At 35.1% G+C, this 25662-nt stretch overlaps 4 protein-coding genes across 9 annotated transcripts; 3 read left to right on the plus strand and 1 right to left on the minus strand.

Moving 5' to 3' along the window:
* Positions 1-1534: 1534 nt before the first annotated feature.
* On the plus strand, positions 1535-3959 carry LOC125188682 (phosphatidylglycerophosphate phosphatase 1, chloroplastic/mitochondrial). Its single transcript, XM_048085684.1, has 5 exons — positions 1535-2318; positions 2399-2476; positions 2614-2687; positions 2797-2904; positions 3804-3959. Exons 1-5 carry the CDS (start codon positions 1691-1693, stop codon positions 3915-3917), a joined length of 1002 nt encoding a protein of 333 aa, XP_047941641.1. The 5' UTR covers positions 1535-1690; the 3' UTR covers positions 3918-3959.
* Positions 3960-10205: 6246 nt separating this feature from the next.
* On the plus strand, positions 10206-11455 carry LOC125187425 (protodermal factor 1-like). The gene is made up of 3 exons (XM_048084016.1): positions 10206-10429; positions 10505-10820; positions 10899-11455. Exons 1-3 carry the CDS (start codon positions 10297-10299, stop codon positions 11281-11283), a joined length of 834 nt encoding a protein of 277 aa, XP_047939973.1. The 5' UTR covers positions 10206-10296; the 3' UTR covers positions 11284-11455.
* Positions 11456-13283: 1828 nt separating this feature from the next.
* On the minus strand, positions 13284-15440 carry LOC125187080. Of its 2 annotated transcripts, none has more exons than XM_048083593.1 (2): positions 15317-15440; positions 13284-14707 (listed from the first exon to the last, which is right to left on the minus strand). In XM_048083593.1, exon 2 carries the CDS (start codon positions 14703-14705, stop codon positions 13656-13658), a length of 1050 nt encoding a protein of 349 aa, XP_047939550.1. In that variant the 5' UTR covers positions 14706-14707; positions 15317-15440; the 3' UTR covers positions 13284-13655. The 2 variants fall into 2 exon arrangements, with proteins under 2 accessions (XP_047939550.1, XP_047939549.1); XM_048083592.1 differs by lacking the exon at positions 15317-15440 and adding an exon at positions 15189-15226.
* Positions 15441-20307: 4867 nt separating this feature from the next.
* Positions 20308-25475, plus strand: LOC125188732 (probable galacturonosyltransferase 15). Of its 5 annotated transcripts, none has more exons than XM_048085754.1 (8): positions 20308-20468; positions 20547-20666; positions 20746-21068; positions 21161-21210; positions 22489-22662; positions 23829-24410; positions 24472-24786; positions 24870-25475. In XM_048085754.1, exons 3-8 carry the CDS (start codon positions 20837-20839, stop codon positions 25152-25154), a joined length of 1638 nt encoding a protein of 545 aa, XP_047941711.1. In that variant the 5' UTR covers positions 20308-20468; positions 20547-20666; positions 20746-20836; the 3' UTR covers positions 25155-25475. The 5 variants fall into 5 exon arrangements, with proteins under 5 accessions (XP_047941711.1, XP_047941714.1, XP_047941713.1 ...); XM_048085757.1 differs by having other exon boundaries at positions 24484-24786; XM_048085756.1 differs by having other exon boundaries at positions 21167-21210.
* The last annotated feature ends 187 nt before the right edge of the window (positions 25476-25662 follow it).

Raw genomic sequence — 25662 nt, forward strand, 5'->3', positions numbered from 1 at the left:
GGTGCGGTTCGCATTTTCATAGCATAAGAAGTATTAGGTCCCGAGTTCGGCTTAACAACCCCCTTTATCTGTCTCTAATTTTTACCACTTATCCTTTATTTATTTTATTTTATTAATTATCTCTCGTGTAAACTCCAGTACTGATACTACAATTATTTTTGGTAACGCCAACATTGAATAAAAACTCGATTGTTAATAGGATTTGAGCCCAATGTTAAATTTCTAGTTTCCCTTTTCGAAGTTGAGTTTACTTTTTCAAAATATGCAAATTAAATGACTCATTTTGGTGCCGATTAAGAAAAAATTTAAATGTCATATTTATCATTAATTCTCAAGCGATATTTATTAGTAGATCTATTATTTGTCCACCTATTCAGAATAAGAACTTATTAAATGATGGCGGTTTCAATATAAAAGAAGAGATTAATTCAACTTAAACTCTGGAGTACTTATTTACCCTTATGTGCACATTTTCTTCACAAATCATGCCGTTTTCGACTAGATTTAACTCTTTTTATAATAAATAGTCTTAATTATGTTAAAATAAGACCAGATCATAACCTACATATTAAGTAGCCCAGTTGTGAATAATTTGTACTATTTATTACTCTCTCCATCGAAAAAAAAATGAATATTTAAAATGACATAAACATTAATGCACAATTGATAAAATAAGAGATATAGAAAAAAAGTAATTATAGTATTATTAGTTGATAATGAGATCCACCATATAACAGAGAAAAAAGTTACCAAAAATAGAATTAGATATTTTTATGTGACACCCCAAAATGGAACATATGCTTATTTTTATGGGACATTTATGGGACAGAGAAAGTAATATAATTCACAATCAAACATGGCCTAGCTTTGAATTATACTGTTTTAACATATAATAATTAATTAACCTATTTCGAATTGTCAATTTGTGTTAACACAGCAAGATCTAAACCCTCTGATTACTCACACAGAAAACACACACTAATCTTGAAGAGAAAACGAGAGAGAGTTTCTTGGAGAAAGAGGGATTCTCTTTATTGATTAATTTCTTACTCTACAAGATACAAGAAATGAGCTATTAATAGCTGACGCTAAAGTGGTAACTGCCACTAACTAACAGAATCAAGAAACAAGAAACAAGAGCCTCAACGGCTACTTTCTAACAATCTAACTAACTCCAACGGCTAGTTTCTACTTGCTTTTTCTTTACTCTCTATCTTTGAGTTTCTAGACTGAATGTGAACTCTAATCTTACAATTTGATCTCCAATGCAGAACTAGATAGTACTACAAATTTAAGAGCATCATAAATCTATTGTGTAAATTGAGTTACTTTGTCCCGTCCAACAATATTATTCCTACTTTTTATTCAGCACAAATTTTAAAAAATATTGAAAACCTAAAATATATTACTATGAGAACTATTTACGTTTAATAAAACTAAAATAAAATTCTTATAAATATAAATAAATTATGAATATACACGTGTCTTTTTAGAAGATATGGCTAAGAAAATGAAAGCCTCAAACTGAGATTTCAGAAGGCCCAATGGACTTGGAAAAATTCCGCCATGGCTGAAACCCTTTGGATTCTAGCCTTCTTCTCCACTTCCCAAATTCCAAGCTTTGCAATTTCCACCATTGCCGAATTTCCCACATATTTAACCACACAAATCTCATGTCAATTATTTAATTATGCAATCCACTTCAATCCCCTCTTCCTGGCACACTTGCTGCTGCCACTATCCCCTTCCCAATAGCCTCTCCCACCCTCGGATTCCCACCAGCATCCCCCTCAACTCCCGCCCTCGCAATTCCCAATTCACGAATCACAACCTCGTCGCGCTCACCTCCACGCACAGCTGCTGCAAGGAGCAGGAGAGCAGCAAGCACAAGTTCAACAATCGAGAGAACAGCGAGTTCCTCCACGGATTCCGCTCTTCCATCGAGGATCAGGAGCCTAATTTCGAGGAGGAGGAGCGGGGATTTGAGGCGGATACTTCTTCAGGCATTTCGTCGAGCATGGGGTGGGCTGATTTCAAAGCCGCGCTAGGGCAGCGGATCAATTTCGAAGGCATCGCTTGCTCCGTTGGGATTTTCTCGAAGGATAAGCAGTTGTCGATTCCGCATGTTGCCGTGCCGGATATCCGATACATTGATTGGGTTGAGCTGAAAAAGAGGGGTTTTCAAGGTGTGGTTTTTGATAAGGATAACACTATCACTGTTCCTTACTCTTTGAGCTTGTGGGCGCCTCTTGCGCCTACGATTGAGCAGTGTAAATCTCTGTTCGGATCGAATATCGCTGTGTTCAGCAACTCTGCGGGTAAATTTTGGTTTGATTTCGTTTATTTGAGCTGATTTTGTTTTGGTTTGCTTGATTAAGTGTGTGGTTTGTTGATTTAGGGTTGTCTGAGTATGATCCTGATGGTAGAAAGGCAAAAGCCCTCGAGGATGCAATCGGCATCAAAGTCATAAGGCACAGTATGTTTTCTCATTCCACTCTCCAAATCGCAATCTTTATAATTGTGTGTATTAATTAGGTTTAGGATTAATTGATGTGGAAAAAATGTTGGACCACTTAGTGAGTTTGTTGCTTTCGTTTGTTCAATTTATTGTAGAGGTGAAGAAGCCAGCAGGAACAGCTGAAGATATCGAAAATAGCTTTGGTTGTGAATCCTCTAGACTTATTATGGTGAGATCCCATCTTGTAATTGTTTTATCTTCTCTATCGTTATATTTCTTGTGTGATTCGATTGAAAATCCGGACTATTGATTATGTATGTTGGCTGTGCAAATGCTAGGTTGGTGATCGGCCTTTCACGGATATTGTTTATGGGAACAGAAATGGTTTTTTCACAATACTAAGTGAACCGCTTAGTCATGAAAAGGAGCCTTTGATTGTGAAGCAGGTTGGTCACTTCAAATTATATTCATCTCTGTGCTTCCTAAGAACTTTTATTGATTGTGATTTGAAATTTAGTCGATATAGAGCTTTAGTTATGAGTCTCACTATTAACTTTCCTTTGGGAATGGCGGGGAAGTTTTTGCGTATACTGAGTTGTCATGGAACTGTTGGTGGTTGCGGATTGTTTTGTAACTGATAATGTTGCATCCATGTGCTGTTTGCCATTCAAGTGAAGGCTGCTTAAACATCTTGAGGCAGACTAGTATCGTCTGGTGCTTAAAATTTAAACTTCTATTTAGCATAAGTATACTTCTCTAATCTCTAGTAAGTAGCAACACAATGGCGTATCTTAGAAGCCTTAGATGTTAATTGTCTTTACCCTAATTCTGCGAAAACCAAATCTTTGTTGTCGCTGAAAGCTGACATAATTGTGTTTATGGAGGCATGATGGCTGTGGTTTTTGTAACTTTTTGGCAGCAGATTGCATGTTAACTAACTATATCATGAGTCTATGACCAAAGGTTCAAATGCCTATGACCTCATTTTCCTTACTTGACCAGTCTACAAAATTTTGGGTCCTCGGGCATGATTGCTCTGAAGTTCTATTTGACCACTTAAAGGATATAAAACTAGTATTCGTAAAGTCATTGTGCGGATCGCATATCATTAAGGATGGGTAAAACTGATTGTAACTCAAGCCTCAAGGACAGGTGGATGTTTGTGTTTATCTATCATAACTTCATTTATTTCACACTCTTGTACAGTTGTACAGTGTCAAAGTAAAAAAGAAATTGAATTTTGGTTTATTATCTGTTTTTTCACTCTTATTTTCTACTTTGGTCATGTAATTCTTGTCAAAATCTTTATATTGTGAAATTTTGTTGATGAAAGGATTCTACGCAGGTGAGGCTGCTTGAAGTGGCCCTTATTAAACGGTGGTCCAGTAAGGGTATAATGCCTGTCAGTCACAAGCTATTTCCAGACCCAGCAAAGTGTGTTAAGGATGTACCCATCTGAAAATTCTCATTAATAATGAAGAAAAAGATCATTCATTCTTTACATATTCTTTTTTTTTCGTTTTTCAAAAAATGTTTTCGTGAATTGGCAGGACTTAAGTAAATTATCAGAAATTAGCATCTCTATGAGTTAGTTACCCAAAGGACCATGGTTGATCTCACACACAGTTGCTAAAGAGCCAACTTAATGTCTGAAACCTTGCACTTTCAGGTTTTCTTTATAAAAACTTGTTCCCAGTTAGAGAGTACTTTTAGAACGATCATGAAATACATCACTAGTGCGCTTATTTACCCATAACTTAGTAACTTCTGCTGCATTTAAGTGTTGAGGCATAATCGAACTTTTGAGTAGGTTGATGGCTGACCTCTATTAGTCTATTACCTTGCCTTGCAACCTTCTGTATTCTTTGGTTTTACTCTTGAGTAAATGGAAGAGAATATTATCAAATTTTTTTTGCTATATTGTTACTTAGTGTTGGCATTTTCCTTGTTTGCAATATACCTCGGATTGTTACATGAGTGTATTTGTTCATGAAATGAACCATATGGTTTTAGGCTCTCAACATGACACACCATAGCAGACTCACGAGGGAAACGAGTAAATAACCATGAGCTTGAAAACTATAGCACTTGATGTTGCTTCTATGAATTCTTTCTACTTGCTGAATGGCCTACTTATTCTTGTTGCCCTTCTTTGAAGTTGTCTTTTGCTTAAGGAATAACATTATATGCTTTACTTATTAGGAAAAGTTGGATAGGACTTATGCATGAAACTTGTCGATTTAAGTATGATGATGGTTGATATGGTTTAGAATATCATGCTACTTGTATGAATTGAACTCGGTATCTCACGTTGAGATTAGTGCACGGTTGGTTTCGTGTTGGGGAATGATATCGATGTACATGAATAGCAGGTGCAACTCTATTTTTAAAATGTGTTAATTACTCCCTGCCATGTCGTGACGATGAAATGCAATCAGTTGGTAAGACGCATCTCCTTCGCCTAAATTGATCGGGGGATTGAGTCACTATGGTCCATGAGAGTGAAACTAGTAGTATTACTTATGGTCTTTATTTATGTACAAATTGGTACTGCCCTTTTAATTCTTGTATCGTTTGGGAGTGTCATATTTATTGCTATGTATTTCGAGTTTGATGGGAAAATGATTTTTTCATTCTTTTCATCCGATTTTCATAGATCAGAATATGGGACCATCATAGGCTGGATTATTAAATCCAATGTTATTGACCTCGTGATCATGGCTTCTAAGAAAAAATGAATTTTTAAAAGTAATTGTTGGTTTGGACTTGTGCCCCTAGTGCATGAGCACGCAATAGAAATTTGTTCGAGCTTGTTACTTTAAACAACAAAATTGAGCTGATTAACTCGTGAGAAAGCTCGTTAAGTGGTTTAATTTGAAAATAAAAAGTTTTTCGATGATGCAAAACTTCTCAATCTATAATATGGAGTAATTAATAATATTTGTATTAGTTTTCCAACTAAGCTTGTTTGTCAAATAAAATTCTAATGTGAGAAAAACGTGGAATGGCAAATACATTTATTAGTTTCGATAAAAGGGAGGGATATAGGTAGGGGCTCCAAAATTAAAATTTTTGATCCAAGTCCAATCTATCTCAACACATTTAGAAAGAAAGCCTAAAAGTCTATTATTGTCCAACTCAAAAAAGAAAAAATTAAAATTTTATCAAAATAAGTACAAGCTTTAATTTCAATTTGAAATGTCTTCTTTGATTTAGAAGGTTCAATATGATTTGATAGTATCATTCCTAGCTATACATGTGGACCATGTGGTCATCTACCCCGGCAAAAATCCTCATAACTTTAAGAGAATGGATGCCTCCTCGCAAAGGGGGCCGTAGTGACAAGACCCGAGCGACATATTTACCGAAAAACACAAATCTTTACAACATTGTAAGCCTCATGTATGGGGCCAACGCGTATCCAATTGCAAAAATTACGGAAGTGGTGACTGACTTGATGCATATCGGTCGTAATTATGAGAGTCCTAAGATAGTGAAATTTCTTACTCCAAATTGTTGGAGTGGTACAATTAAATCAAATTGAAGCCCTAATCCGAATGAAGAAACTTCAAATGGTAATTTAAGCTTTATATTAGACAATTAGATAGGTATAACTAACATTTAAATCTTAATCCGACATAACAAGGAAGCTGAAATTCTTCAACGCTAGAAATAATTATATGAAGCACGAAATTAAATTCAACTAATCATTGTGGAAATCATTTCATCACGTGGGGCAGCCTAACCACTTTTTGTAAGTTAAAAATAATTTACATGTTTTAACACTTTATTTATCGGTTATATCCATGTTATATATAGCAAATTAAAGAGCAATAATGTGTATGTTATTTTATGTTTCAAATAATTTTGAAACAATTATAGTATTCTTTTAATAAGTACTTCAGTTTTAAAAATTGATAAGGAATATATATTTTTAAATCAAAATTTTGATATGTATATGCCAATGCACATAAGGTTAATGAGAGACTTAGGTCCATACCAAAACATATTTATGTACATCAATGAATAGTAATACCTTCTAAAAATTGGGAAAAAAAGTCATATACGTAAACAATGCAATTTTCAGAAAATTTACTGCGTTCATTTTATTTATTGGATTTAACAAGAAGAAAAAAAAAAGTACTCTTATGCCAAAAGATTCCAAATAAGAGAGACTTTGTAGTCTGAGACATTAATTCTTGAAGTTGATCGATCATCGTCTATCTTAATTCTTAACTGATAACTATCATTATCAAAAGGCGACAATCTTATTGAACCTTAAACATCCTAATTTCATCATAAGTTTGAAGATTTAACAGTCAATTACTCAGAAATAAACCAACAAATAAGGGTAAGCATCCTTTAATATTAAGTTCGGTTTTGTCTAAACTCATGAATCGAATTGAAAACCAACTTTTTAAAAATAAAATCAATCTAAATCGAACTATTCAAAAACCAAACTTGCACAAATATATTTAAAAATAAAAAATATAAAAATCCAAAAATTATGTCAGTGAATTTGCAAAAAAATTAAATAGTACTCGTATAGATTAATTAACATATTCAAACAATTACCATCTTAACAAAATCAAAATACTATAACATCTTTTAATATAAACAAATATAAATAGATTTTAATGTCAGATTTACCTAATTACTTTCAATTAGACTATCGTGTAATATTTGAGAAAATTTTAAAAGTTATGCTCGTTTCAATAGTTGGTATTGATCAGAAATGATTTAAATGATACTCCCTCCCCTCCGTCCCCGATTAAGAGTCACATTTTGAACGGACACAAGTTTTAAGAAATGTAAAGAAAAGTTGGTTGAAAAAGTCAGTGGAATGTGGGACCCATTTTTTACATTAGTTTTATAATAAAGTGTGAGTGAATTGAATTAGTGGAATGTGAGACCTACTTACTATTTATGGTAAAAATGAAGTGTGTGACTCTTAATTGGGGACGGACCGAATTGGAAAAGTGTGACTCTTAATCGGGGACGGAGGGAGTAATTATTAATATAATACTCCATAATATTAAAATTAAATTTGGTGTTTCTACTTTTTATTTTATTTTATTTTATGGAGTATATGTCAATTTGATTCGGATCAAATATTTTGTTCACCTGTAGCAACAAATATGAAGCCTGAAACCGCGTGAGAGAGATGGCTCTTTATAGTGGGCATCATTATCAACGTACATGCATTAACTAAGTAAATTAAATTCACCATTTACTTCGCAAACCAACACATTTCAACTGTAAATCAAATAGTAATAAAAGCTTCACCACTAGAGTCTAGAGATATAGGCACACAGACCTCTATCAATAGTCTATTATCACTATCATCTCCGAAAATGAAAATATTTGTATAATTAACAGTTTTACAAATGTTATTTATACACTACTAAAAAATATGAATAATACTAGTACTAACAATCAAAGCTCACACCAGCAACAACTTACCCCAATTATGTTATTATTGAATAGACAGCTCAATTCAATCAATATTCAAACTTCACATATCTCTCTCTCTCACCAGAGTTATGCAATTTACAAAAAAATGTAGTCAAAAAGGCCACAAATATTCTTTTATTAATAGTAATGTTTTAGGTGATGGACCTCATTTATTATTCAAATTTAATGTGGCAGTGCAATTTCATCATTTTTTCAGCCCTTTCAACTACTTCTCTGCCACTGCCTTTACTGTGATTCAATTCTAATTTTCATGTGCAACTGTTTTATTTTGATTTTATTTTTATTTTCAAATTTAATTTTTTGGTCTTGGCCATATTGAGTTACTACCCGAGATCTTTTGTTAATACTATAGTATTTCTTTAATTGTTGAATGGGATATTGACATCTAATATCACGAAACTTTCAAAAAAGTTGGGTTTTTCCCACGAACTTTAAAATTGACAAATAATATCACGAACTTTACCCCTAGTTTGTTTTTTCCCACGAATGAAAAAATTCATGTTATTTTAATAGATCGAAGAATAATTTTGTAGGGTGTGCTTCAAGAAAAACTATCTTCAAAGATTGAAAACAAATCCGTATTACAATATTATTTGTTGGAAATTTTTCATTCGTGGGAAAAAACAAATCAGGGGTAAAGTTCGTGATATTATTTGCCAATTTTAAAGTTCGTGGGAAAAATCCAACTTTTTGAAAGTTTCGTGATATTAGATGCCAATATCCCTTGTTGAATTAAATAAATAGAAAAAGATCTCTAAACTACAATGCTGGTATAATTTCATTGTTTTTACGAATAAAAAAAATGCTCAAAACTAAAAATTGACGAACATAATCCAATAAGACACCCATATAGTAAACTATACAAACTCTTCAAAGTGAAATCTAATGTTCAAGAAAATGAAGAATACAAGATAAACTTTGCAAACATAATTAATATGCATGGGAAAAACTTGCGAACGTTGACACATGCCGACTTCAATTAAGTATAAAAGTTTTGTGACACAAAAATGGAACGTGCACATTAATTTAGTAACACCATCAAACAACATTGTGGTATTGCATCTACCTAGCATGGTCCAACACCTATCATTAACCCCTAATCACTATCATAATTAATCCATTTTATTCAACGTGTAGATTTTTAAATAAGAAAAAGGCGGGGAAATAGGTAGGAGTACTAAATTAGTGTTTTACCTAGGCTACTTAGATCACCGGCCACAAATCCGGATCAGACCTATATTGTTCACGTACTCCCACGTAAGATTTTTAGGCCAAACCCGAGCACCCAAAATTCACAGAGCACGATATTAAGCTAGACCACAAAAACTAAAAATTTAAAATTTCAAACTATCGGTGACACGCAGTGCTCGGATTGACCAATTCCATACGGCATGGGCAAGTCTACAACCCGACTCACTACCCCAAAAATGAACGATCTGCGCTTGCACCTTAGGGCCCTATATTGTCAACAATTGCAAATGGTCTTATATTTATACAATTTCTTAATTAACCATTTGATGAATGAAGAGTGATGCCAAAATACTACTCCCGCCGGCTACAAATCAATAGTCTTGTTTTTCCAGTTTAAGCCGTCCTATAAAAATGTGTCATTTCTATTTTTTAGTAAGTTTCACTCTCTAATAATGTGAAATGACGATACTTAACTATTTTTTAAATCTTTTTCATACTTACTGATTTTGTATTAAAACTCATGCGGACATTACTAACAAGACTTATAGGCAGTGGACGAGTGGAGTGACAAATAAACCGAATTTGCAATGCTTTCATCCCGAGACCAGTTTATTCTATTCATAATTAGAGTTTAAAATTCCTAACCATAAAAATCATGATTTTGAAGTCAAAACACAATGCTAAAATATCCATTAATGTGTGTTCAAATTGCTTTACTTTGAGCATAGGTAATAAAAATCAAAGCAAGAATGACCTAAAGTGGAGGGCTTGAAAACAGGAGGCTAAGTCAGAGAAAAGCATGTAATAAATGTATGGAAAGGTTAGTTCAAAATAATGGTTTCAATCTTGAAAACTGGATGAGGAAGGTCTGTTCATAGTCATGCAAATGTTGATATATGTCAATAATAAAAATGGATACTTGTCCTGAGCTCATGATACACACACACATGTATATGTAAATATGTAATATATCTATGCATTGTGAGATTTAAATGAGAGTTTAAATGCACAACTCAACTAACCACATACTTGCTTACCTGTTTCTATTTACTTCCTTCTGATTTCCTCTTTAAATACAACGCTCCCTCCCCTCTCATCATCCTCATCTTCCCCAACTCCGACTCTCTCGTCTTCCTCTTCGTCTACCTCTTCGTTGTCTAAGCTCCGCAAAAATGGATGCGAGAAGAGCGACATTGCTCTTTGCTGCTTTCACTGTGCTTGTTTCGCTCGTTTCTTCGGCCGAATACTTCGATGACCAGAAGAACTACTACACTCCCGACCCGAGCACACAGCCTCCGCCTGCAGGTAAACAACATTATATTTCTCTGAAGTGCGAGTAAAGCTCATGAGATAGCTAACATTTGCATTGTCTTGTTGCAGTGACCACCCCGCCATACAGCACGCCACCGATCCACAGATCACCTCCCCACGTAAGCACGCCGCCTACCAACTGTGGCACCCCCCCGAGCCACCACCACACTTCACCGCCTTCCGGAGGGGGAGGATACTACCACTCCCCTCCCCCCACCACCCGGACTCCCACCACGCCTTACACGCCCACTCCCTCGACTCCCACGCCGACGTATGGGACACCACCGAGCACTCCCATCGACCCGGGGACCCCGACCACGCCTGGCATCACAGTGCCATCGCCTCCGTTCTCGTTCGACCCCAACTCCCCACCTTTCACCTGCAAGTAAGGAGAAAGTGATCTTTATTACTAACATTACTAAAATCTTGCATTATCGAATAATTATCATTCACTGTTTTGCAGCTACTGGAGGAACCACCCTCAGCTGATTTGGGGCTTGTTTGGCTGGCTCGGGACCGTGGGAGGCGCGTTCGGAGGTGGCTCTGGAACCGGTGCTGGTACCGGTACAGGTACAGGTACAGGTACTGGAACTGGAACCCCACCTATTCCTGGGGCAAGCATGAACTTGCTCGAGGCGCTCTCGAACACCCGCACAGACGGGATCGGAGCGCTCTACAGGGAAGGCACGGCTGCTCTGCTGAACTCCGTGGCGCACACGAGGTTCCCCTACACCACCAACCAGGTCAGGGACAGTTTCATTCGAGGGCTGAGCTCGAACCGGGCTGCGGGAGCTCAGGCACAGCTCTTCAAGATGGCTAATGAGGGGAGAATGAAGCCCAGAGCTTGAAGTGTGATACTACTACTCAGTTTGGTTTTTTACTTGTTTTGATTTGGTTTAGGGTGGTATTCTTATCATGTTTATTTCACTGTAATGTTAGAAAATCATGTCATGGTTTCTTATTTTTAATGATATTTGTTTATGTGGTGGTGTGCTGTTTCATAAGCATGCCATTTTTCAATGATCTTTACTCAATTTGTGGAATCTGAGAAAAGAACTTCACCTTGTTTTATGGCAAACAACAAAGATGCTTAGGAACAGACAGAAAATAGCATCTTCCATTATTACATTAAATTCCTAAATCCAGCCTTAATATATACTCCTGCTGATTAATAAATACTCTAGCATAAGATGAATATAAATATATGACAACTGCATCCTATGGTCCACAAAAAACCACATAAACCTGATCAAGCACAAATATAATTTGTTCTTGTTACAAATGCATCCTACTGTTTATGAAGCAACTAATTATACTGGATGATTCATTCTTAGTGGTTGTGGATTGTTACAAATGATAATACAGCAACTAACCAACTTCTCCGGTTTGGTTCGACGCTATGCTAGCCAGATCAACTGATAGAGGTTAAGGGCTCGAATCAAACTACACGTGTTTGAAAAGGATAGAAAGATTTTAAGTCCAAAAAAGCTCACAATTCAGATACTGTATATCCTAACTTTCAGTCTTGTTATGGATTCTTCAGTAGCTAAATTCTAGCAAAAGCTAAATCAACTCGCAAACAAAATAAAATTAATCCCGCTTCACGTTCTTCATTAGCTAGGCAAAAAAATAAGGATTGCTAAACATCCTCCTAACTTTTAGTAAATGTAAAACATTGAATTCTTGTAATGGTCATGTGCAAACTGCAAGCAGATGCAATAAATAGAGAACACGTTCACTTTGATGCATTAGAAATGGCCATAACAGTGTCACGTGATCTGTTACAAGATCTATAATAAATTCAAAAAACAGATACGTCCACCCGGTAGTAATGTCATAATAGTGTTCACTATTCAGTATTCAGTATTCATCTGTGATACTTGATCAGATCCACATTTTCTGAGTTAAAGTGTAAATATAAATCAATCTGCAAGTGGTAAATCCAGTTCTAAATGTTGTGCCTAAGAGCTTCAAATAAATTCAGGATACATAGTTAAGTTAGTATGATTTGGTCAAATTTTCATACAGTAACATCACCTAATTTGGAGCTGGAATCTGGATGATAACATTGACTTGTTAGCCAGCACGAGGCATCCAGATTTTCAATTCTCGACCTCATCATTATATCCTGCAACGGAAAACCGGTTGAAACTAACAGATTAAAGAAAACTTTGAGGTTTATGAGAGATAAGAAGTAATTTCTACATATGTATACCTTTTTCCATGAACTCAGGGATAAAAAAAAAGAGTGGTGTGTACTGTATAGAGTGACCCTCGGTGTGGAGAACACAAACATCAACCAGAATGACGGTTACAAGCTTTGCCAAATCTTGCTGTAATCCCATCATAGTTGATGGAGTTTAGAGCAAAACTGAGTAACAGAAGAATATTTAACGCATTAAACACGCAACAAGATCCGGTAATCAAATTTTCCATCCATATATGTTCTCCATCAAACATTGGAAGTAAGGCGGGGAATTTGTTTTCACAATGGAGCTCCATTAACAGGTTTATCTCAGTCTTACAGCAGTAAAAAACCAAAAGTTTCTGTATTCAACAGAACAAAGCAATATGAAGAACATTATACAGCAATGAACTGATGAAGTCAGTGGCTAACCAATAAGTTGGGGGAATTCCTTGCGAGCCGTCTGCCAAAAAAAGACATAGCTGCACGTCTGCAACCCCTAAGAAATATGTAAAAATCCCAAAACAGCGATGTATGCATAGGCTTGTATACTCGGTTTATTCATATCATTATCATCTTCATGGCTCAAAAGAGATATCGTAGTAAAAACAAATGCAGCAAAACTCATTAAGTAGTAACTTTTAAAAGATTGCCAATGCATGGTGGTCACAAAATTATATGCTAGTTGACCGACAATACGAATTTGCTTTTCGACAAGTCAATTGTACAAATCTCCATGCATAATTCAAGAAGAAAAAATGTCATTGACAGAAGACAATTACATATAGCGCCTGATGTTGGAAGATACAATATGCACAGCTTCGTACTAAACTGGGTAAAACTCTGGTTTGCACAACTAAACAAAATTGGTAGACCGATCAAATTTGCCAGATTTATGCATTGCACTTCCAAGCTTTGAGTTCCTCTTTAATATAGTGCCTGCCAGCATCTCTTTTCAAATCAGGTGATCCAAACTGCAAACACTATTGCCGCAAGAGGAAACAGAAGCCGGTAATAAATCAGATTGATTGCTCTTCATCTCTTATGAGATTCAAACCAGTCAAGGATTTCCTGAGATTGCAAGCTAGTCATTTCATGATAAGCAAATGCAAGATTCATTTCTTCCTGAATATGATTGACCAATGACTTCTTTGGGAGAAAAATGTTTCTCTCCTCAATTGCTGTTTTCCATGGTATCACACGCCCATCATCCCTCATGTAACCGTTCTCGTCAATAAAGCCCTTATCCTGGAAAACATTAAACAACTTCACCGACAAATTTCGACTGAGACCTGGAATTCTGTTGGAAAAAAACTGAGGTGTCAAAGGGAATTCCATGCATTTAATTTCTGCAACATCAATACCCTTCTCCCTCATCACTACTAGATATTTCTCTATTTTCCGGTTTCGTTTTTCATCTTTGGGCATGTGCACAAAGAGTGTAGCTGGATACTTCTTTGTTATATCCAAATGACTATACACCCCTTCAGCGATCATCACGGCAATAGCTTGAAACTGAAACTCTGCGGCCAGAGCAGAGACAAAGTATCCACCAGAGGAGGCACCCATTGCATATACAGGCAGCTTGTCTAACTTTTGCTCAGAAATCCACCACCGGATCATACTTTTAACGATCCCCCGCTCCTCCCCTAGCGACCAGCATTCACCTTTACTCGATATGGCAAATACAGCAAACTTTCTAGCCAGAGCATGAAGCACAATGAGCCTCTCTTCAGGTAAACCGACACAACTCGGACACTTAGGCGACTTATCCCAAAAATTAGCTGCTCTACCGCTGCATCCATGAGCCAAGAAGAGAACACCCTTCGGTGAGTCAGGAATTTGCCAGATTAAATCAGTCCCATTCCTCGATTCCACAGTCGGATTTAATCGAACCAATGAGTCAAACCTATCCCATTTTTGGCTATCAAGATCAGGCATCATCAAAGTGGACTTATCACCATTCTTTCCAAAGAAAAGCACCAATGCAAGTATCACCAAAATCAGCAATGCAAAGAAAACTGGAGACTCTATCTTTTTAGTTCCCCTCGAATGCTTCAATAATCTATTTCCCTGTCCAAACATGGCTGCAAAACACCAATATTTCCACATTAAACATCCTAAAAACCATGAATCCATTTAAAACAAAAGAAACAGAAAGCCAAGTTTGAGCCATTTTAACTACATAAATCATAACCGAACCAACAAAGATCATATCACATCCTCGTTAAATTAAACCGATAACACAAAACTCAAAACAAAATCGGTAACACAAGCTCTACAGTCCATCCATACATGGCTGCAAAACGCCAATATTTCCACATTAAACATCCTAAAAATATGAAACCATTTACAAAAAAAAGGAATGCAGATTAACTTCACAGCCAAACCAACACAGATCATATCATATCCTCGTTAAATTAAATCAATCACACAAAACTCAAAACGAAATCGGCAACACAAGCTCTACAATCCATCCATACATGGCTGCAAAACACCAATATTTCTACATTAAACATCCTAAAAACCATGAAAATATTTAAAACAAAAGAAACACAGAAAGCTAACTCTTGGCCATTTTAACTTCACAGCCAAACCAACACAGATCACAGCATAATCTCCTCGTTATATTAAATCAATCAATCAATCAATCACATTAAACTGAAAACGAATTGGCAACAGTAGCTCTACAATACCTACACCGAAAGGTGCTCAAATTGTCAATTCACTACCAAATTTAGAGCAAAAAAGGTCAAATCTTTGGAATAGCAAAATAAAACTGAAAACGAAATCAAATCAGTAGACTAGAACTAATATTTATCATTTCAATTAGATGAATTAAAACCTTGCAGATCGGGATGAAAATTTCTTGATAGATATTTTCGTCTCAGATTTCCGCTTAAAAAATCTACCTTGATTCCAGCTACATGTTCTCCTTTTACCTCGGATAAGTAATTTAAGATAAATAAAACAAATTAACTTAAACTTATTAGAAATAAAATCTAAACTATTTTATAAATTGAAATATTCTAAGGTATTCCATATTATTCACTATATTGATTTGATTTCATTTTTACTGTTTGTCAAAATTCTTAGTACTAGAGGTGATACATATGGAATCTGATGTGATACATATGGAATCTGATCAAATGAAAACTCTATATATTGTACAAACTCAAAACTATAATATGGACCATTGAAAAATGTCAACAAAAATCACAAAAAAGCATCAATAGGAAAATGTCAACAGAATTTCAACGGTAGTCAATGATTGATATCGTGTTAATACTGTATTGACATTAAAATCTTAAAATTTTATACTGTGTTGATATATATTAAAGTTGCGTTGAGGAGTTTTGAGTTTATACAATATATAAGTTTGAATTTTATCACTACCCGATCTATCTACGTACATGACTCAAAATGTTTGAAGAATTGATAAAATACACGATTTAATTTGTTATTAATAAATTGTGAAGATACAATATAGAGGGCCCAAATAAAGATATCATTATAGAGGGCCCAAATCCCATGTTCTTAATTTTAATTAAAGTAGGCAAGAACTAAGAAAATATGCCTTTTTCTTTGGCTGCTTTAGGGGTTCGCAGTTTGAGGGGTCTTATAAAGGTTGGGATAATGTACTACGTCATCTCTTAGTTGATTTGATATTTTAAAGATTATTATGTTCAATGGTGAAGTTCAAATATGAGTTCAAGAATAGATGATTGTTCAGGTGACCTAGTAGTCAGGTAAAAGAATAATGTTTGGAGTCAGATATTAAATGGGTTCGAGCAAGTCGAAAGAGAAACAATCTCTTGTTTTTTATTTGGCTATATTTATTATTTTTAAGTCTGCGTCCACAAACAATAGATCTATTGTTATTCGGCACGAGTTTTAATATAGAATTGGTAAAATAAGAGAGATGAGGAGAAAAAATGGGAAAAGTATGAGAGATAAACTTTCTATTTTTAGAAAGTGATCTACTTTTTGTGGACGTCCCAAAATGGCAAAAGTGGTCTATTTTTTATGGACGGAGGAAGTATAATAGCTACAGAAAGACTCTCAATTAGTACTTGTCCGAAGTTCAATGGTTTCTTTGTGGTATTTCTTTTTTGTTTGGATGTACTATTATTTTATGTTTACCCCACAAATTTCTCTATCATCTTTATTGAGGTATTGGAAGTAACGCTCTTCTTGGTCTATACTCTCTCCTCGTCACAAAAATATTAATTGAAAATGACCTGAGTTTTAATAAGTTGATAAAAAAAAAAATTAGTTAAAATAATATAGTGGATAGTGGACTTTATAATAATAAAATAAAAAAATAAGAAAAAAAAGTTAATTTATTTTTATGGAACGGAAAGAATATATGCAATTATTTTTTTCTGTTGTTTTAGAAATTTAACGTCGAATTTAGGAATCATAACTTATGGGATGAAAACCTATGAAGAAGAAGGTGGCCATCAACTCGAAAGGCAAAGGTAGTTTGATGACCGTCAATGTAATGAATGTGAAGAATGAGTGAATCCCGAACCCTTCGCCTCAACCCCGAAAAGTTAGGGTGGAACTACTGCAACTCCAAATGTCAAATTTAATGTAATTTTCTAACCCTTACATGATGGCGATGGGGTCGTTGGGTCGATCAACCCTAACAACACATGATCCGTCATTGGCCATACTAATATTTTGTAAATATCTTGTTTATGATATTATAATGCAGATAAATGTCAAAGTGTCCGATTTATGTATCATTTTATATATTTGACAATGACATACGTCCAAGAATTGCAATATATAAAATGTAAGTGTATGATAATCGAATAATAAGTCATGTTTCCATATCATGTAGTGATGTGGGAATATGGGACTTTGTTGTCAAAGAAGGTTGAATATCTGCTCCATCTTTGCTCAAATTAATATACCCTTATCCACAAAAAAATCCGTCTGCATGGTGGCCCTTTTTATTAAGTAGTAATTAATTAGATTTTATTTGAAGTTAGCTAATTATGTATCCATAATGTAGAATCAATATTATTTATATTAATTATTTATAATTAATTAACTGCGTCTACTAGTCGATGCTGACTATACTAGTATTAAACCTTATACGTCCATCCATGTAAATGGCAAGTGGGATCTTATGTGTTACCAATAATTTCACTATTTTATTATACTATAGTATAAAATAAAAAATATTATATTATGATTAATATTTATTACAGAAATTTTAAATTTTAAATAACCATAGTACCATATTTTAAGATAACCAAGCAAAATAATAATTTTTTAATCTAGATATTCCATAATAATGGTATATAACTTTCTAAAATGACAATATTTTGTCATAATTAAGCATTAATGGTTTAATAGTAATAAATTCTTAGCTCGAATTAATGTTATAGTGCAATTATAAATTTATATGTGGAATTAACACCGTGTGACAAGCAAAATTGTGAAATAGTAATGAATATCATTTGTGAAGATGTGCGTGTGTACATGAGCTACTATTTTAATTGCATTCTTCAACCACTCCATTCCATTTAGTCTTGAAAATATAAATATGTCACCTAGCTACTTCCAAGTTCCAATAGTTTTTGTGTATATAATATATATATATATATATGGACATTATAGAACGTATAAGATAAGGGAAAAGTACGTTATCTAAAACAAAATATTACTATTATACAAATATAATTAATAAATAATGTGAAAATGAATATGTAAGTACTGTAGTCCTTTCCAATTTTTGTCATGGCCTTAAACCAAGTTGTGATGAAGACACACATCATAGCATAACCATACCTAATTCTCCATTGAGGTATGAGACACCAATAACGAGATGATAGAATTTCATTTGCACCTTTTTTCCAAACTATGATCATATCATGCTCACATCACATGCCTATGTCCCTTACTAGTTCACACCTTACACTTATAAAATAATATAAAATAAAATATGAATATGACACTTGATATTATTATGAAATACCCATTTTCTTTCAATTTTGTAAAAATGAAAATTGGAATGAATACATACAAGTGGAATAGAAAACAATACTAAATAAATTTAATGGATTTTACTCGAGTATTAATCATTGGAGTTGAGCGATTATATACTTTGCTTCAAATTAGTAACTTAGGGAGTAACTACTACTCTCTTCGTCCACAAATAAGAGTGTTATTTCTTTTTGGCACAAATTTTAAGAAATGTTAAGAAAAGTGGATAAAAAAAAGCTAGTGGTAGAATGAGTTAGTGAAATATGATGCCTATTATCATTTATAGTATAAATGAACCGAGACTCCTATTTTTGTGAATTATGAATTTGGTTGCAAAATTATTACTTAGGTCTTGTAATGAATCTTCCACAGTTTGATTTTTCTCCAAATTGAAATCAAAGTGAAAAATTAATAATAAAATCTAATTTTATGATTTTTTTAACCATATTTACCATAAAATATTTTAGAAAATACTTAACCCTTCTTTTAAATTGACACATTTTCATTTGGTAGTGAGAAGTATCCCCTCCGTTCCATTTAAGATCTCCACATTCTTAAAATGACATGAGATTTTAGGTGGAAAAATTTTGTGTGATAAAGTGGAGTGGAGAATATGATTGGATATTATAATGGAGAGAGAGGATAGAGGGATTTATTCTCAAATATAGAACGTAAACATCTTGAGCGCGACAAATTAAAAAGGAAAGATGAACATCCTGAGTGTGACGGGGGAAATAGAAATTACTTGGTTTAGGCAATGTAGAGAAAAGAAAAATCAATGTGTTGGTCAAATTGTGAGGTGGTGAATCTTCAAGTTCGAATAGTACTCTTTTCGTATCAACTAGGATGACATATTTCTATTTTTGATGATTTTGTCTCTCCAGTTAATATATTCATCCATTTTTTTCTCGGTTAATATTCCAACTCTCTCTCTCTCTATTAATTCGTACACTCACTCTTCTAGTTAATCACATTAATCAACAACTTTTAAAATTTTATAACAATTAAAAATAAGTATGTCATTTTAGCCGGAGCGGATGGAGTAAGTTTATCGTTATCATTATAAAGAAAACCTGTTCGATGCATACATATAACGCGTCTAAGATCACCGTCAGCATTGTACGATGCATACTAGCACAAAAGTCAAGTATTGTGATGTCACTAATTCAATGATTCAAATATTCTTATCTCGAATTTTGAAAACACTCTTTGGCTACATATAGATAAAAGAATATTGATACAGACACATAAACTTTAATTAATTCATGATTTATACACAATCTTTTAATATGATAATATTAGCTTTCAATACAACTTTCAATTTGTTGGGATTTTGTTAAGAAGCTAAAATCTCCAAAATCGATAATTGAAGAACAATACTACTATTCCTTCATTTCTTAAAAGTACTGCTATTTTCATTCGTTCAAAACATTCTTCACAACTCATTACATCCAATTAATAATGTGGACAATACATCAAGCAAAGTTTAGCACCCTCCAAATTGGGATTTTAGTTAAAATTATAAAATTTAAAATATTCATGTATATTAATCATATCAAAATTATCCATATGCACTGTATATTACTACCTCTTTCCCTCAAATTTTGACACAGTTTACTATTTCGATCCTCCCTGAAAATTTGACACTTCATTTTTTACCATTTTTGATAGCAGACCCCATATTCCACTAACTAACCAGATTCCTCACTCGTATACGCATACACTCTCTATCTCTACACATACACATACACACGCATTGAGATACAATAGCCTACTGAAGCATATTCATGAATTTCAGCGCAGAGCTCCATTGAAGCAGCTAGCCGCTGATCAATTGCTTCAGCGAAGGTAGGTTTCATTTCAATTGTCCAATCAATTTAGCATAAGACGCTCTGTTTAAGCTCGCACCGCCTCTCGCTTCGATAGGTGCAAAATATCGAGATCCACATCCGCATTGAGATACAATAGCCTATTGAAGCGTATTCATGAATTTCAGCGCAGAGCTCCATTGAAGCAGCTAGCCACTGATCAATTGCTTCAGCGAAGGTAGGGTTTCATTTCAATTGTCCAATCAATTTAGCATAAGCTGCTCTGTTTAAGCTCGCACCGCCTCTCGCTTCGACAGGTGCAAAATATCGAGATCCAAATCCGAAGCTGAAGCTGATCTATGCGATGAAATTCTCTCTGAAGAAGAAGCGGAAATCGGAGACCGCGATATGAAGGTGTACGTATCGGCGATCGGGATTAAGAGACTAGCGGCGTCCGCCGTCGCCGGACGCGGAGGTGTTTGGCGGGGGATGAAGTGGAAGAACTCACTGCCGGCGGCGGGGAAACGCCGATTGTCGCACCGCACGATTAGGCTGTTCGCCGGCCTGCTTTTGCCCTTTCTTCTCGTTAGGACTGCTCTTCTGGTGTTTGAATCGGCCGCCCTCTGTTCTTCCCCGATTGGTAATTTCTTCTCCCTCCGATTTCTCCGTGTGTGGTGATTTTGTAAATTTTGTGACCTCTAAGGGTAAATTTGTAAAATCAGTCGTGTGAAGATGCAGGTTGTCTGACATGGCGGTTTTTTGGCGGGAGTGACGGTGCCTTGGTAAGTTCACATTTAGTTCTCTGTTGATGGTAATTTTAATTTTGAAGAAAGTAGTTGGATAAAATATTATATACACAACTTGTTCTATTTTGGGGTTTATGGATATATAGCAAACATTTAATGGATTTTATAACGAGAATCAACAAGATTAAAAATCTAAATGGATTTTATAACGAGAATCAACAAGATTAAAAATCTATCTAAGGAACAGTAAACAAATGATTGAATTATTTGTAATATTGTTATTTGTTTGAAACTTCTTATTATAGTAAACAAATTTAGTGAGTGATTGAATAAGTAGTTTAGCTGGAAAGGAGCAGGACTAGTGGATGAGCGCTTTCTGAGGACTGTCGGCAATCAACTTCACCATTTTCTTTCATCAACACATGGCATGCTTTTGTGCCACAGGCCACTTGATTTGACATTGATTTTGAGTTAGAGTTAGATTTAGATTTAGATTTAGGTTTAGATTTAGATTTAGATTTAGATTTTAGCCCCTTGCAAATATTTACTTTTAATAGCTAAGTACTTAAAAGTTAAAAGTCTCATTTTGAGTATTACTCCTAATTTTATAATATACTAATGATTTAATAGAGTTTAAGATTCACTTATTCAAAATAGAAAAAACTACTACTTTGAGAGACCTTTGGACTTTTCTTGAATGACAAAATAAGACATTATTTCGTAGTAATGAGGGAGTATATAGTGGAGTAGTAGTATGGATTTTGAAGATTGCCTTATCTTCATGTAATTTACTCCCTCCGTCCCAGATAATTCGTCCTAGTTTTTCATTTCGGTCCGTCCCACATAATTTGTCCCACTTCACTTTTACCAAAAAGTAGTGGACCCCATATTCCACTAACTTTTTCCTACCCACATTTTATTATAAAACTAATATATAAAAGTAGGACCCACATTCAACTAACTTTTTCAACCCACTTTTTATTATAATTCTAAAAACCCGTGCCCGGTCAAAGTGACCGAATTATCCGGGACGGAGGGAGTATCATTTTGTCATGATCTAGTCTAATAGAGGACCTCTCTAGTACCTAGCCTATGACTTTATCCAGGAAGAAAAAATCTTCACGAGCCACTAGTGCAAGATTACTGTGTAGCCCACTTCCACTATGATTGATGGCTGCAATGATTATAGGCTTTTGTACAACGTACGTAGACATTTACGCCATAAAGCGAAAATGCATGTGAATGAAATGCATGATTTTGTGTTCCTATTTGGCTTTTTGCTTACAATTCTCTGCTTTAATAATGCCAAAAAAGCTCAGAGAAGAGCTGACGAGGGCCTTGCTGGAGGCAAGTGGTAGCGAGAATGGTGGTGGAATTACTACAGTTGAGGGTTCAAATTCTGATCCAGTTTCATTCAAGGATCTTGTAAAGGATATGACTATAAACAGACAGGACATAAAAGCTTTCGCTTTCAAGACCAAGGCCATGGTAATTCACTAATTTGCTAGTGTACTATTTTATTCACTTTTAACTTATTATCTATGTGCTTTTTGAATTTTGGCATTTCTTTCGTTTCCTGTGTTTGTTTTGAGTCAAGTTCACCAAATTTTATCTATAATGAATATTTAGTCCTCCACCCCTCTTTATTTCTTGTGAGTTTTCTTGCTAGACATAAAAATTGATACTAGTGACGGGAAAATTTGGTGTGGACTGAGAATTTTTGTACTATCAGTTTCTTTTTTTGTTATAACATGTGATATTTATGATACAAAATGGCTTCATCGATGAGTCGGCAGCATGGTAGTAACTCACATGTGCGCTACTTTCATGTCAACTTCTTTTGTTTTGTTTTTCTTGGAGAGGTACACTTCTTTCATCTGCAATAGAATTGGCAACATGTGAGATCATAAATTTTGTTGCTGGCTAAAGATCAAAGCTTTGAATATTATGTTCTGTCACTTCAATGCCTACTCTTTTTAGTGCTTGTTATATGTCCACAATATGAAGAAAAGTGCCAACCGACTCTCATTTAGAATATATTGTTTCATTTTGAGATAATATACCAACTATAAATAAGTGAAAGTTGGGTGATGGTGTTCTAATTGAGGTTGGTGCCATTTCATTTTCATTCAAATAAATTGTGCAGTTATCTTTTGCATCACTGCATGTGTGAAAAAGAGAATTTTGTAAATTTTCTTCACAACAGAGAAAAGCTTTAGGTGTATGTATGTTGTCAAATCATTGTTACATAATTATTAATTATAAGGCATTCAGAAATTGAAGAGAAAATCTGCTCATGTAATCAAAACTTGTACTTCAAGTATCAGCGGATATGAATGACTCATTCAGTCAGATTCATACCTTTTTCTCATCTGGAACAACATACTAAGCTCGCAGAGGGGGATGGTAGAAACTGACAGATATTAAATCTCGTACCTCAATATTTCTTTACTGGTCGTCTAATTCCCAATATGATAAGAACCACATTACCATAAAATTTTGTTGTTCCTTGAAGAGGCACTCAACAGTCTCTAGTTGTTTTGATTTCTGAAGCTTTTTTGATAGAGCATTATGAAGTTGACTTAGTCTGTGGCATTATTTCGTCTCTAGTCTATTTGATGGACTTGCACATTAACTCTTTATCCCTATCGCAGATTGCAAAGATGGAACACATTGTAAAAACAGCTCAGTGGCACGAATCTATGTACTGGCATTTAGCTGCTCGTGGTGTACCCAAGAGCCTCCACTGCCTTTCACTTGAAATGGCCGAGGAATATGCTGTGAATGCTGCAGCACGCTCTCGAATACCTTTGCCTCAATACATTCACCGCCTCACAGACACTTCTTTTCATCATGTTGTTCTTTTAACCGACAACATCCTTGCTGCCTCTGTTGTTATCTCCTCCACTCTCAACACATCAAGGAATCCCGAAAAATTGGTCTTCCATGTGGTGACTGATAAGAAGACATACACTTCAATGCATGCATGGTTTTCCGTAAACTCAATTGGCTCTGCAGTTGTTGAAGTCAAGGGCTTGCATCAATACGATTGGCCTCATGAGGTGAATGTAGCTGTTAAGGAGATGCTAGAAATTCATCATCAGATCTGGAATCACAATTACCGAAGTCTGAAGACAGAGGATCTTGAATATGGGAGTGAAAATTACCACAAGCTAGGTGTCCTAAGTCCCAGCTCTGTCTCCCTCTTGAATCACCTCCGTGTCTATCTCCCCGAGGTAATTTTTCGAATAAATTCCTGTTTGTGAGCATAATCTTATGTCTATTTTCTCATATCAGTGGATCTTACAGCTGTTTCCAGATCTGAACAAAGTTGTGTTCCTGGACGATGATGTCGTCGTACAACATGACTTATCACCCCTGTGGGACTTGGATCTCAACCAGAAAGTTGTGGCTGCAGTTGTTGATTCAAATTGTGGAACTGACTGCTGTCCCGGACGTAAGTACAAGGATTATTTCAACTTCACGAATCCAATCATATCGTCCATTTTAGACGAAAATCGCTGTGGATGGCTTTGTGGGGTAAATGTTTTTGATCTGCAAAGATGGAGGAAGAGCAATATCACTGCAGTATATCATCAGTGGCTTAAACTTGTGAGTATGCTCCATTTTATGCATAGATCATATTTAGTTGACGTTAATGTTACTTCCTTTTCCCTAACCTCTTTATTTTGCAGAGCCTCAATTCTGGTTTTGAACTATGGCATCCGGGAGCACTTCCACCGGTCTTACTTGCATTCGAAAATCACGTCCACGCCATTGATCACTCGTGGCACTTATCCGGTCTGGGGTACCGGTATCCTCTAGTAGACAAGCAGATTCTGGAAACTGCTGGCGTCGTGCATTTTAGTGGGCCGGCAAAGCCATGGCTCGAAATTGGGTCACCAGAGGTAAGACATCTGTGGACTAGGCACATAAATTCATCGAACCATCATATCAGAAAATGTGGAATAGCGAGTTGAGAGGATGTTTTGTACACATATATATGTATCAATGTATCTATATCTCGATATTTGTTTCGGTTTAGACGCTGGAGGAGTTGGTCGAGGCAGAGGGAAGAAGGTCTAGCCTTCAGTCTCTTCTCAGACACTGCTCCTCTGTGGATAATAGCATATATATATATATAGAAGATGCAAGCCGAGATATCTATATATATATGTGTGTGTATAGCCTAGATTTCTAACCTACAAAACCAGAGTAGGGGTGAAGAAGATTTTAATGTAACTGTATATTAATTTGTAGCTTCATCTATATATGTATAATATCAATATGGTTCTCTACTCTGTGAAGTCTTGCTTTTATAGTTTTGAATATTTTGGTTTGAGTTGCTGCTGATGATATTGTTTCTCAATCATCTCTCGTTTCAATACGCCATCTTCCCCTACCGATAGCCTTGTTAGTGAACGACATGAGTTTTAAATCAAAATTGTAAACTAAGAGAGCTATAGAACGGAAAAAGTTGGAGTATTC

This window comes from Salvia hispanica, chromosome 5, assembly GCF_023119035.1.
Source record: "Salvia hispanica cultivar TCC Black 2014 chromosome 5, UniMelb_Shisp_WGS_1.0, whole genome shotgun sequence".
In the NCBI taxonomy this organism is placed as follows: Eukaryota; Viridiplantae; Streptophyta; class Magnoliopsida; order Lamiales; family Lamiaceae; genus Salvia; species Salvia hispanica.

Excerpts from the sequence above, each read along its gene's own strand:
- LOC125188682 (XM_048085684.1), top strand. The coding sequence starts at position 1,691 with ATGCAATCCACTTCAATCCCCTCTTCCTGGCACACTTGCTGCTGCCAC. Across the intron at positions 2,477-2,613 it reads CATCAAAGTCATAAGGCACA|AGGTGAAGAAGCCAGCAGGA; the intron begins GTATGTTTTCTC and ends AATTTATTGTAG. Across the intron at positions 2,688-2,796 it reads AATCCTCTAGACTTATTATG|GTTGGTGATCGGCCTTTCAC; the intron begins GTGAGATCCCAT and ends TGCAAATGCTAG.
- LOC125187425 (XM_048084016.1), top strand. The coding sequence starts at position 10,297 with ATGGATGCGAGAAGAGCGACATTGCTCTTTGCTGCTTTCACTGTGCTT. Across the intron at positions 10,430-10,504 it reads CACACAGCCTCCGCCTGCAG|TGACCACCCCGCCATACAGC; the intron begins GTAAACAACATT and ends GTCTTGTTGCAG. Across the intron at positions 10,821-10,898 it reads TCCCCACCTTTCACCTGCAA|CTACTGGAGGAACCACCCTC; the intron begins GTAAGGAGAAAG and ends ACTGTTTTGCAG.
- LOC125188732 (XM_048085754.1), top strand. The coding sequence starts at position 20,837 with ATGAAGGTGTACGTATCGGCGATCGGGATTAAGAGACTAGCGGCGTCC. Across the intron at positions 21,211-22,488 it reads GCGGGAGTGACGGTGCCTTG|CTCAGAGAAGAGCTGACGAG; the intron begins GTAAGTTCACAT and ends ATGCCAAAAAAG. Across the intron at positions 22,663-23,828 it reads CTTTCAAGACCAAGGCCATG|ATTGCAAAGATGGAACACAT; the intron begins GTAATTCACTAA and ends TCCCTATCGCAG.